This window comes from Zootoca vivipara, chromosome 14 (genome assembly GCF_963506605.1).
Source record: "Zootoca vivipara chromosome 14, rZooViv1.1, whole genome shotgun sequence".
NCBI classification, from domain to species: domain Eukaryota; kingdom Metazoa; phylum Chordata; class Lepidosauria; order Squamata; family Lacertidae; genus Zootoca; species Zootoca vivipara.
The window spans coordinates 24,646,227-24,657,933 of NC_083289.1; the positions used below are offsets into that span (position 1 = coordinate 24,646,227).

The window sequence follows — 11,707 nt, forward strand, 5'->3', positions numbered from 1 at the left end:
TGAAAATTCACCAGCATTGTAATACCAATCTCTCCTAATGTACATTGTAGGTGCAATCTCTCCTTATGGACAGATTTTTGCAAAGCAATGTTCCCTAGTATAATATGTAAGGCTCAGCCTGGATAGCTCAGTTGGTTAGAGGGTAGTGCTGATAATGTCAAGGTTGATTCCTGTATCAGAGAGCTTTAAGGTATATTCCTGCATTGCAGGGGGTTGGACTAGATGATCCACAGGGTCCCTTCCAACTCTACAATGCTATGATTTTAGTATGGTTTTTCTGCTCACTATAATATATACATTATGTGCACACCCTGCCCTAGCATGTGCATGTTTGTACACATTATGTGGCTGAAGAATTACACTGCAAAACTGGGAGAATTGCAAATTTTGGTTTACAGATTGTTTCAGAAAGTTCATGCATGTTTCCCTTGAAATGCAACCTGAATAAAATTTCTTTCCAGCCCTACTAAGGATCCCTTGTACATACATGTCCATAGGTTCACATGTTCCAAAACACCCTAAATAGGTTCTGGGACACAGCCCTGCCGCCCTGCCTCAAACAGAGCCTTAAAGGTAAAGGGTAAATGGCCCCTGACCATTAGGTCCAGTCGCGGACGACTCTGGGGTTGCGGTGCTCATCTTGCTTTACTGGCCGAGGGAGCCGGCATACAGCTTCCAGGTCATGTGGCCAGAAAAAGCCGCTTCTGGTGAACCAGAGCAGCGCACGGAAACGCTGTTTACCTTCCTGCCGGAGCAGTACCTATTTATCTACTTGCACTTTGATGTGCTTTCGAACTGCTAGGTTGGCAGGACCAGGGACTGAACAACAGGAGCTCACCCCGTTGTGGGGATTTGAACCGCCGACCTTCTGATCAGCAAGCCATAGGCTCTGTGGTTTAACCCACAGCGCCACCTGCGTCCCTTAGAAACAGAGTCTTAGTTAGAGCCAGAAAGAGCCAGAAATGACTCCCTTAATATAATGGCATCAGCACACAGACTTCTTTATTGAGAACATGGAATGGTTTTTTTGGGGGGGGGGTCCCTGGCTGAAAGCGCTCTCTGTCTCGGATCTCAATTTTTGTTCCTCATGTTACTCTCTAAACAGAAGGGGAAACAACAGAATATGGGGAATATGAAGAGAAGTATTTTACCCTCTAGACTCAACTAGCCATATAGATTCAATTTAATATTTAAATGTTTTTCTATTCTGATCTAATCAAAAGTGGCTTATGACACAAAACGGCGGAAATACAGTGGTACCTTCGTAGTTGAACAGCTTGGCTCCCGAACGCCGCAAACCCAGAAATAAGTGTTCCCGTTTGTGAACGTTTTTCGGAAGCCAGACGTCCAACGCACCTTCCACGGCTTCCAATTGAGTGCGGGAAGCTCCTGCAGCCAACCGGAAGCCGCGCCTTGGTTTTCAAATGGTTTCGAGAGTCGAACGGACTCCCGGAATGCATTAAGTTTGAGAACCAAGGTACCACTGTACGTTCTAAGATATTAAAATGACATTTCGATATAGCCATATCGATAACGATAATATATTCCAGCTGCTGCTGCTCTTCCTGTCCTCCACGCAGCAGAGTCTCTGAGATGCCAGCCCAGATCCTTCAAAGGACCACCCCAAAGTGCTGTCCTCCCATGACCTCCACCCAGAGGTGCCCCCCCCCCGGCACCAGGACTTCACATTTGTGGTGTTCTTCTGGCCCTTCCGGCCCCTGCCTGGCCTGCAAAGGTGACATTCTGCAGGTGCCAGGGTGGAGAGATTGCCCCATCCCCTGCCCCAATTCTGCTGCTATCTCTGCCACAGTGCTGGGCAACCTCACAGCTGTAACAACAGCTGCCAAGTGAGCTCTCTGCATCCCCGCACACACACACACACACACACACACACACACACACACTCCCAATAGATGTGCGTGCAAAGGAGAGGCGAGGGGGTGCATGTGAGTATTTGGCAACGTGGTGCAAAAGCAAGATTGTATAGTCTGCTGCAGACCTTTTCCCAATTTTTTTGTGCTATACAAGACATTAGGCATTAAGGGGGGAGGAAGGGAAACAACTCCCAGACTCTAAAAGGAAGCCAGATGACGATCTGAATGAAAATGAAAAATCCAGAAAGTTAGGAGAGGAAATGACTGGCTGATACAACTTCGCTTTGTGGTTCTGTAGGCTCTGCTTGCCTGTCGCTGCACGGACTTGGCTGAAGCTAAACTCCCCTTCTAATTCCTTCCTGTGGAGGTAGAGCATGGCTTGTTGGCCAAGTCTCTGGCACTGCTTGCCCTTAACTGCAAGGAAGGATGCGATCCCACTGCCAGCACTGAAGAAAAGGCTTCGGAGCAGTGTGGTGTAGTGGTTAGGGTCATGGGACTTGGGACTTGGGACTTGGGAGAAAAAGAGGCCAAACCCCCCATCAGCCACAAAGCTTGCTGAGTGACCCTGGGTCAGACACTTTTTCTTCACCTAGCCTACATCACAGGATTCTTGGGAGGATAAAACGGAAAAGAAGGAGAACCACCTTCAGCTCCTTAGAGGGAAGGTGAGGTAAAAATGTTATTTGGAAATAGTATCATAGATGACCTATTTATTGAGTGTTCATTCTGATTTGATTACACAATAGGTTTTCTTGATTACTCAGAGGTTACACAAGAGCGTGAAATGCATCTCACACAATTATTATCGCCATCCTTTATTAGATTTAGATACCATCCTTCATCACAAGATCTGAGGGCGGTTCACAAGATTAAAAACACAAGGTAAAAGCACAATTAATAGTTAAAACAAAGACAACAAAATAATTCCCCCCTCCCACGAACACATTTAAAAGGCTGGTGTTAATCTCTCAAAGTCCTGGTTGAACAGGACCTTTTCTGTCTGTCGCTTAAAGATATATAATGAAAGCACCAGATGAATACACTGTCCTTGCATAGCAATGGACCTGAAGTCCCATCTGCATTGTATGTTGAAAGCAATTTAACAGTCATGCCCTGTCCCAAAGTGTTCTGGGAGCTGTAGTTTGTTAAGGGTGCTGGGAGTTGTTAAGAGACACCCCCTAGTACCCTCACTGAGCCACAATTCCCAGAGTTCTCTGGGAAGAGGGATTGCTAAAAACCACTCTGGGAATTGTAACCACCAGCACCCTGAACAAACTGCAACTCCCAGGATTATTTTGGGAAAGCCACAGCCGTTTAAAGTGCTGTCAACACACAATGTAGATGGGACCTCTGGTTCACCGCTATGCGGCGGGCAGCGCCTTTGTGCGAGATGTGTTTTCAAAATAACAAATGTTCACGGTGCCTGCCATTGGTGTAGTGGCTCATTTTATGGCAGCCGACCCAGCCTGTGGGGCAAGAGAGCAGCTGGTTTGGGGATTGGAAACAAAAGGTTTTGTGTCTGTTCCCTGTCAAATTCGGTTTCCACTCGAGTGTGCCAAGCGGCAGCTGTCTGCGCGGGCTGTCGAGCAGAACCTCTTGCAGAGCTGAAACCATGACAAACCTGCCTCTCCCCCCCCCTTGAATGCATCCTCTGCTGATGAAGGCAAGCAAGGTTGTTGGGGCAGGCAGGGGAGGCCAGAAATTCAGCACACGGAGAAGCAATCGTCCTGTCCTATTCAAGGCACAATGCCATCAAGGCCGGTCCTACCGTTAGGCAAAGTGAGGCAACTGCCTTACGCCATTCCCAAGAGGGAGGCAGGTGTGTGTGAGCAAAAGACAAGCAAATCTGTCCGTTTGGGTTTCTCACATTCTCATCCCCCCCCCCCCCAGTCTTGAGTTCCGTTCTCTCCACATCAGTTTTTTGGTTGGTAGATTTTAAGTCCTCATGGGTAAGTCACAGGGATGTCAACTTGAATAAAATTTTGAGGGGGGGCAGGTAAGCCCCACCCTGAATAATCAATCACAAGATGTGGCACATGCACACCATTTGAATGGCAAATGCCCCCGGCCCCCACAGGGTTGCTGTGAGATACAAATGGAGACAACGAGAACCATGTATGCTTGAGCTCCTTAAAGGTATAGGTACCCCTGACCATTAGGTCTAGTCACAGACGACTCTGGGGTTGTGGCGCTCATCTTGCTCTATAGGCCGTTTGTCCGCAGACAGCTTCTGGGTCATGTGGCCAGCATGACAAAGCCGCTTCTGGCGAACCTGAGCAGTGCATGGAAACGCCGTTTACCTTCCCGCCGGAGTGGTACCTATTTATCTACTTGCACTTTGACGTGCTTTCGAACTGCTAGGTTGGCAGGAGCAGGGACCGAACAATGGGAGCTCACCCCGTCATGGGGATTCAAACTGCCGACCTTCTGATCAGCAAGCCCTAGGCTCTGTGGTTTAGACCACGGTGCCACCCACATCCCATATGCTCCTTAGGTGGCATATAAATGTGACAAGTAAGTAAGTATGTAAATAAATAAAGTATAAAAGAAATTGAATGTGAAAATAATTTAACAGTGCCCCCCTTTATATTTAGGCTGTGCATACACAATACATTTAAAGCCCCCCCCCTCAAAGAACCACAGGAACTGTAATTTGCTAAGGGTACTGGGAATTATAGATCCATGAGGGGCAAACTACACTTCCCAGGATTCATTGAGGCTTTAAATGTATGTTGAGGTGGCCAAGGAGTACCTTTTATTGGTCTGCACTCCACAGCCTTCCCAGGTTTTTCCTGAGAATCCCATGGCATCCTGGGCTGGCAATTCCTACTCCCTGCTGGGCAGCTTTTTTGTTCTCGAGTAACACATTTACTTTTTCACTTTTGAAGAAATCCCTGCAGAATTTTGTTTTAAGGTAAAAGGAAGGACTTTCCATAAAAGCAAGGTCTGCAACCGCACCAATCTCTGGCCCTTGGCAAACAAGTCTCCCTGGCCTCCTGTGCATCAGTTAAAGCCCAGTGGAAGACGCCCTGAGGCAACTCCACCCTTGGGGCTTTTTCAGATCAAGAAGCAGGGCAGCCAGGGAGGCTGCAACGGGTGAGAGAAATGTTTACTGGGAAGAAAACCACATTCCATCCTTGGCCACCTGCAGGGCCAGCCCACTTTGTCACTTGAGGTGGAACAGAAAATGGCACCTCTGCTGCTTCCTCCTCCTAACCTTCCCCCCCCACACACTTCCAGCACTGCCTTAGGCAACTGGAGATGGCCAAGGGAAGCCCTGGCATGTTGAAGGAGGTGGGGCAGATACAGGAAGGAGCAAGCGGGGCAGCAGCAAAGGAGGCAGAGAGCGGCATGTTCCTTGGGGGGCTGGATCTGCCACAACTCCCAGCCGTCCCCAACCTGCTGCCTGAGGTGACTGCCTCACAAACCTCATGGGCAGGTCAGCCTGGTCACCTGGAAACATTAAGGTAAGCTCTGTACTTCACAGCCACCAAAGTTATAAAGGAATTCTCAAATGCCCTGTGAATGAGATGCAAAAAGTACAGAAGCATCGTTCCTTCGGGAAATTAGAGAGCAAGTTTTGGCCCAGCGCAATTCTCGGTGGACCTTTAGTCTGACCCAACAGAGCTTTTTCTGATGGTCCTTCCAGGGCATGCAAAAGCTGCATGAAGAAGACCTGGATAGCTAAAGCAAAAAAAAACAGCAACCCAAATTTTCATCTGTGATGCTCACCGAAAATGCCTGCCACTCCGAGAAGGATGAAGGAAGCCAGGAGGCATCGCTGTGTTGCAGCCATCCTCCAGGGACAGAACTGGTTCCTCGTGGGGAGCTGAGTCCCAATCAGATTGGATGCATTCAGGTGGTGTCCCTCTGGTTTCAGTGGATGTTTAATCTTCCTGCATGGAACAACTGGGGAAGAAGGAGGACATCAATAGGAGCCTGAGCCTTGGGACTCTTGAGACTTCGCAGGGATCTGCTTGGCCACTGCAAAAACAGGAGGCTGGGCTAGATGGACCATTGGCCCGATCCAACAGGTCCTCCTTACATTCTGACAAAGTTAATAGACTTGATTCATTTGGGTCAATTCATGTCAGTGGGTCGACTCCAGTGGTGGCCAAACTTGGCCCTCCAGCTGTTTTGGGACTACAATTCCCATCATCCCAGACCACTGGTCCTGTTAGCTAGGGATTATGGGAATTGTAGTCCCAAAACAGCTGGAGGGGCTAGTTTGGCCACCACTGGTCTACTCTGATCAGAATTTAGTTGGGTACAGCTGTGACGGGTAAATGCCCCGGAAAGCGTGGGATGAATGGAAGGATTAACAGGAAGACGTATAAACACTCCACCCACAAATTAGGACGAACGGAGGGTGATTGCCGCATGTTGTATAACTGCCCCCCCTCCAATGCTCAATAAAGACCAAAGTCTAACCTCCATGTAAGCTTTGTGTAAGCAAATCTGGATGAATGCTCAATAAGCAGGGCTTCTAATGGACCGCCTGAAAGAAAAACACCCATGTCCTCTTAGACTGTTCTCTTGGGACAGTGACGTCATCACCAGAGAGGGTCTGTTCCCTGAGCATCTTGGCCGGGGAGGTTGCAGCAGACTGCACTTTTAGGAAGTTGGCTCTCCCTGCTCTAACTTATTGGAAAATCGAGTGGATGTTTCCCCTTTCCGCCCCCCGCCCCGAAACTCCTGGCATGACTCGTCAAGTATAACAAGAGGGAAGCATGTAGCAGAGACGGTATTCATATCTGTCTATCCACTTAAGCTTCCACACTAAATCTGTTCTGCAGATGATGGCTTCTTGCAATCTCATTGGAGGCCCCCTTTTAAAAGGATTAAACGCCCCCAGAACCAAAATGATTCAAGAATGCTGAATTAACCGAGCTTGGCCACGGCATATCCATCCTGTAACACAATCCTCCCTCCTGAGACTGGAACATCCTCCGAGACATATGCTAAGAAAAATAAAGATCCTTGTTATAGCCAGTTTCGCTCGCAAATCAGATAGGAATGTAGCCAGAAATGATGAGGATGTGAAATCTTCTGAAGTGTAAACCCTTTCCCCAGGGCCCTCAGACACAGATGTGTGCATGCACATGTTACATGTTTTGATTTGCACTGAGAGAATGGACAAATTATTTTGCAAGTTTCTAGTCCTGTTGGTGTTGGGATTTTTTTTTTTAAAAAAAGTAATATGTCTGTTACTAAGTACTGAATCCTCTTCCACCCGAACAAAATAGAATATGAGATTGTCCAAGCAGCTAGGCAAGGAAGGAGTCTAGCAGGAACTGAATTCCTAACCCCCAGCCACCAAGATTCCTACTGAAACTCCACTGTGGAGAGTTTCACTTCAAGCCTATCATGATGTTCACAAGGTCTAGAAACTTTTTTTTATTTTTAAAACTGACATTATAAGGAGTTTTAATACTGCGTCCAATGCCATGTCAGGAATTGTGTGCTTTTGCGGGGAATCCCTATGCATAATGCAAACTTTTCCTGGTAGAATCCTTACAGCAGGCAACACATTAAAATTAGGGTTGTAATAAAACCTTGCTCAAATCCAAACTTTGGTCAGGTTTTCAAAAATTCAAATCCAAAGTTAGAAATACGTTTTCAGGGCACTTGCTTGACATTTGTTTGTTTATCTGTTTAAAAGATCTCTATCTCACTCTTCATTAAAATAACCCCAGAGCAGTGTGCAATATAATCAAAAGTATATAAACCAGTGAAACGTTTAAAAATCGTTTGCCGACCTGGTGCCCCAACCAACATTATAAAGCAAAACATTTGATGGAGTCCAGGCTGGAGAAAGCTGAACTCAAGCATCATCACCAACAACGCAAGTCACAAAAGACATCAGCCACAAAACTGTCCCAAAGAAAATGGAACATTACAAACTTCTTGATGTTCTTAACTCTTGTAAATGAGCTGAAATGGATTGATAAACATTGCCATTAACTTTCCAGCATTGCCATGTGATTAGGGCTGGGTGAATATTTCAATTTCACCTTTTTCTCATTTTCTCGTTTTCTTGATTTTAAGTTCAGTTCTGCACATTTCCACGTTAGTTTGTGATTAATAAAATGTTGTTTTCACTAGTGCAGTTATATGCACACTTTACCTCAGTCTACATATTTTTGTACACGTTACTTGGCTAGAGGACAACATTGCAAATTTCAGAGAAGTGCAAATTTCGAAGGATGCCTGTGTTTTCATTCTCGTATTTTTTTCGGAAAAAGTGAATCAGGTAGGTTTGCCTTTAAACAAGCATAAATTTGAATTTCTCCCACACCATCCCTACATATGTCACCCTGTTTTTCTAGAAATCTTGAAACAGAACATCATCTATAATTGCGAACACTTCCAGACAACCTAAGCATTCATCTTGAGTTGTTTGCACTAAGTTTGTGGGAAGGTTATACGACTTGGTGTCAAGCAATTGTCCTCCCATACATTCCAATGCATTTCACCATCACTTTGGGGGCAGAGCAGGTTTTGTTTATGCAAGAGCTCTGGATCAGCTTTAATTGCAACCATCCAAATTTGCTGGCATGTGATTAAATCTCACCCGATAATAGTGACGGCCTGGAAGGGCCCACAGTTTGGTTTTGTTGCAAACAGATGAAATGGAGGAGAATGTGCTATTGCAATTGCCTCCCACACATCTCCTTCAGATCCCTCTGAAGTAAATATGTTGGGGGGGGGGGGAATCCATCTGAAGTCTAAAGAAGGTCTGCCCAAGATGTAAACAAAACAGAGTTTAGATGATTGAATGAAAAAGTGGTCTTTCTTTCTTTCTTTCTTTCTTTCTTTCTTTCTTTCTTTCTTTTTCAAAACTCTTGTTCACATTTGCCAATACATTTCATTTTAATGCAATTATATAAAGCCTGAACTTTCTTTTTCTTTTTTTTGAAGGGGAGGATCATCCATTCCAAGCAAAGCAAAAGGACTTCATATCAGAGACTTAGGCACATCCATCCATTTCTCCGCCAGATGGGAAGCTCCTCATGTTGGCTGGATCGCGGCGGCGGCTCTTTATTGAACATCTTTGAAAACTAACGCTTCCCTCTTTTTTCAAATTCTGAATGTTGAGTGATAGCTGGAGAAAAACCGGGAGGAATTTATCCAAGTCCTGAATTCTCTGACCTAATGGTGTGAATAAATTAGGGGCAATCTGTCCTAAATCAGAGAGAATATATCTGTCCTGGCTGGGGTGGCGCCGTCAACTTTCCCAGTCTTTGCATCATGATGAACCTGCCTTGCAAATCCACTGTTTTCACACTGCAGAACAATTTGTCCTCTGCTCCCCTGACACAACTGCCTCTTACAAGCTTCTAACTTGCCACTTAACCAAGCATTAGACAGTGGTTCCATGGTTAAAAACACCAACACATTTTATCCATTTAGGATATGTATAACCAATTCTTAAAGAAACTTCCCACTTATCGAGTTAAATTAAAGCACAGTCTAAATCAAGCAAGCTGCAATAGAATTTCGGGTTCTTACCCTTGCCTCTATTTCTTCATGTTGTATGTAAGTGGTTTTTGCATATAACAGCAGCCCAAAGTCAACCTCACACCATTTTTTAAAAATGGACTTAATGATGGAGAAGCTCAGATTTTGTTCTGCCTAGTCAAGCTCTAAGAAGTTTGAGATGCTAAGAGAAATAAGGGTTGCAGCTTACCCCAGGCTCTCAGTTCTTTGCGCCTTCTGGACTCCTGTCTAAATACATCCGCTCTGAGTGTTTTCAAACTGCTGGGGTCTCTTATATAGCCTTGTGTAGAGCTTAGGGGGTGGCATTGAGCCACACAGATGGAAAACCTGCTCTGACAGCAAGGAAACCAGAGACTTTTAAAATCCCTTTAAAGGAGGAGATGCAAATGCAAACTTTTTTCTGGACGATCAGAAAAAAATGTAACGGCCAGCAGGCTAAGTGGAAGTGCCCTGGAATTGAATAACTTGTAAAATCACCTTATTCTGAGGTCATAGTTCTGAACCACTGGGATCAGTGGGGCCAGCTCCAAAGGGGGGGGGTACGTTTGGGCATTTTGGGGGGGGCAAGCCCATTGCCCCAATGGTGCTGGCCTCATGTCTTATGGAGCACCCCAAAATGTCAGCATCAAACATGAGACAGTTGGGTTTGCACACCCTGCTTCTTTCAGGTTATTTCCCCACCCAGCCACAGATGGAAAATGCACCCAAAAAGTCTGTACCACATTTTGCATTCGTGGCAGAGATTTAGCACTTAGGCTGCAGTCAAATATTTTATAAAAATTAGAAATCTCTCTGTTCAATTGCAATGCTTTTTGTTTGTTTGTTTCTATTCTATTCTATTCTATTATTGTCCACAGCTCAGAGTTAAGCATCCAGGACTTCTGTTTCTCTTTTCCTGCATCAACTGTACATGTTTGCAAAACTTATTTTGATCAGGATCGCTCCCAGGAACGGGGAAGGAATTTATTCAGGCAACTTTTCACAGCAATCCAGTGCTCCCAAAGCTGCCTGCAGATCAGAACACAACTCACACTCCGATACTACAAGATCTGCAATAGAGTTTGGGTTGTAATCCAACTCTGTTTTACTAAAAGCAAATCCATTGAAATTAGTGGATTAGTTGTGTTCATTCATTTTAATGGGTCTGTTTTGAGTAGGATTAGCACTGGGTACAAGCTTTTATGTGCACAGAGAATGCATATTTTATGAATGAATGCACTGGAAGGCATCAAAACATTTCTTTTCTACATTTTGAGCGTGTATTTTGTGCAAAAGTGGGCTTTCCACTAGCCATTGTTTCCCCCCAGGTTGCTGGCATCCGTCTGTCTTGAGAGACAATGGAGCGTGCTTCTGGGGGTGAAGCCAAACCACCGTATTAGCAGCACCAAAGCTCAAGCAGTGTGTATGGAGGCCCTGACACGCCCCCCCCCACCGGCCTTGCTGGTGTGGTCCAAAGGAAAGCAGAGCAATATGTTCGGCACCAGCTTTGCTGAACGAGTGGCCGGAAGGAGGCATACAAGACGCCAGCCAAACATCTTAGGGACTCCACTCCAGATTTGTGTAGAGTTCACTCCTTAGACTTTTCTTCTCCTGAAAATACCCCACAAGGCAGTGGAGATTTAGGACCAGAGTTCTCCTTCTCCTAGATGGGCTACCTTCCCAGGTTGACAAGCCCCATCTGCCCCTCACTTCCAGCTACAGCAGGGGCAGTCAACCTTTTTATACTTACTGCCCACTAATGCATCTTTCTTGATGGTAAAATTTCCTTACTGCCTACCAGTGCTCAATGGAAGGAGGATTCAGCGTGTGCTGTAGAACCCCCTACTGCCCACCTAGAATCCTGAAATGCCCACTAGTCATACCTGCCAAGTTGCTGTCAGAGAAATAAGGGACCGGGCCGGAAATAGCAGGCCAGAAGTAGCGCTGCCGCCATTTTGGAACTGGGCGGAGCATGCTCAGAAGTGACTTTTGATGCTGCTTTGCCCAGTTCCAAAATGGCCGCCGCGTCAGAAGTCGCACTGCAGCCATTTTGGAACTGGGCAGAGCAGCATCAAAAGTCGCTTCTGAGCATGCTCCGCCCAGTTCCAAAATGGCCATCGCGCCAGAATAAACCGGGGAAAACAGGAACAGCTGGAAAAACGGGGATTTCCCAGGGAAAACAGGAGACTTGGCAGCTATGCCACTAGTTGGCAGTAGGGACCAGGTTGACAACCCCTGATCTACAGCAAGTGCAGAAACTGCCTTCTTGACCGTTCGACCCACTCTTGATCTCGTCTGCTCAATCTGCCAGAGCCTGTCTTCACATGCATGGGAAGTCCCAAACTCACTGAGGA

General features: G+C 46.1%; 1 protein-coding gene across 1 annotated transcript in view; it reads right to left on the reverse strand.

The window, feature by feature from the left end:
- Nucleotides 1–9,678, reverse strand: part of CILP (cartilage intermediate layer protein) — a 29,828-nt gene extending 20,150 nt beyond the window's left edge. Inside the window, exons 1-2 of the mRNA XM_035131048.2 lie at nt 9,565–9,678; nt 5,607–5,783 (exon numbers count right to left, since the gene is read on the reverse strand). Of these exons, the coding sequence (XP_034986939.2) occupies nt 5,607–5,670 (64 nt within the window). The 5' untranslated portion in view covers nt 5,671–5,783; nt 9,565–9,678. The remainder of the gene's footprint in view (nt 1–5,606; nt 5,784–9,564) is intronic.
- Between the last annotated feature and the right edge of the window lie 2,029 nt (nt 9,679–11,707).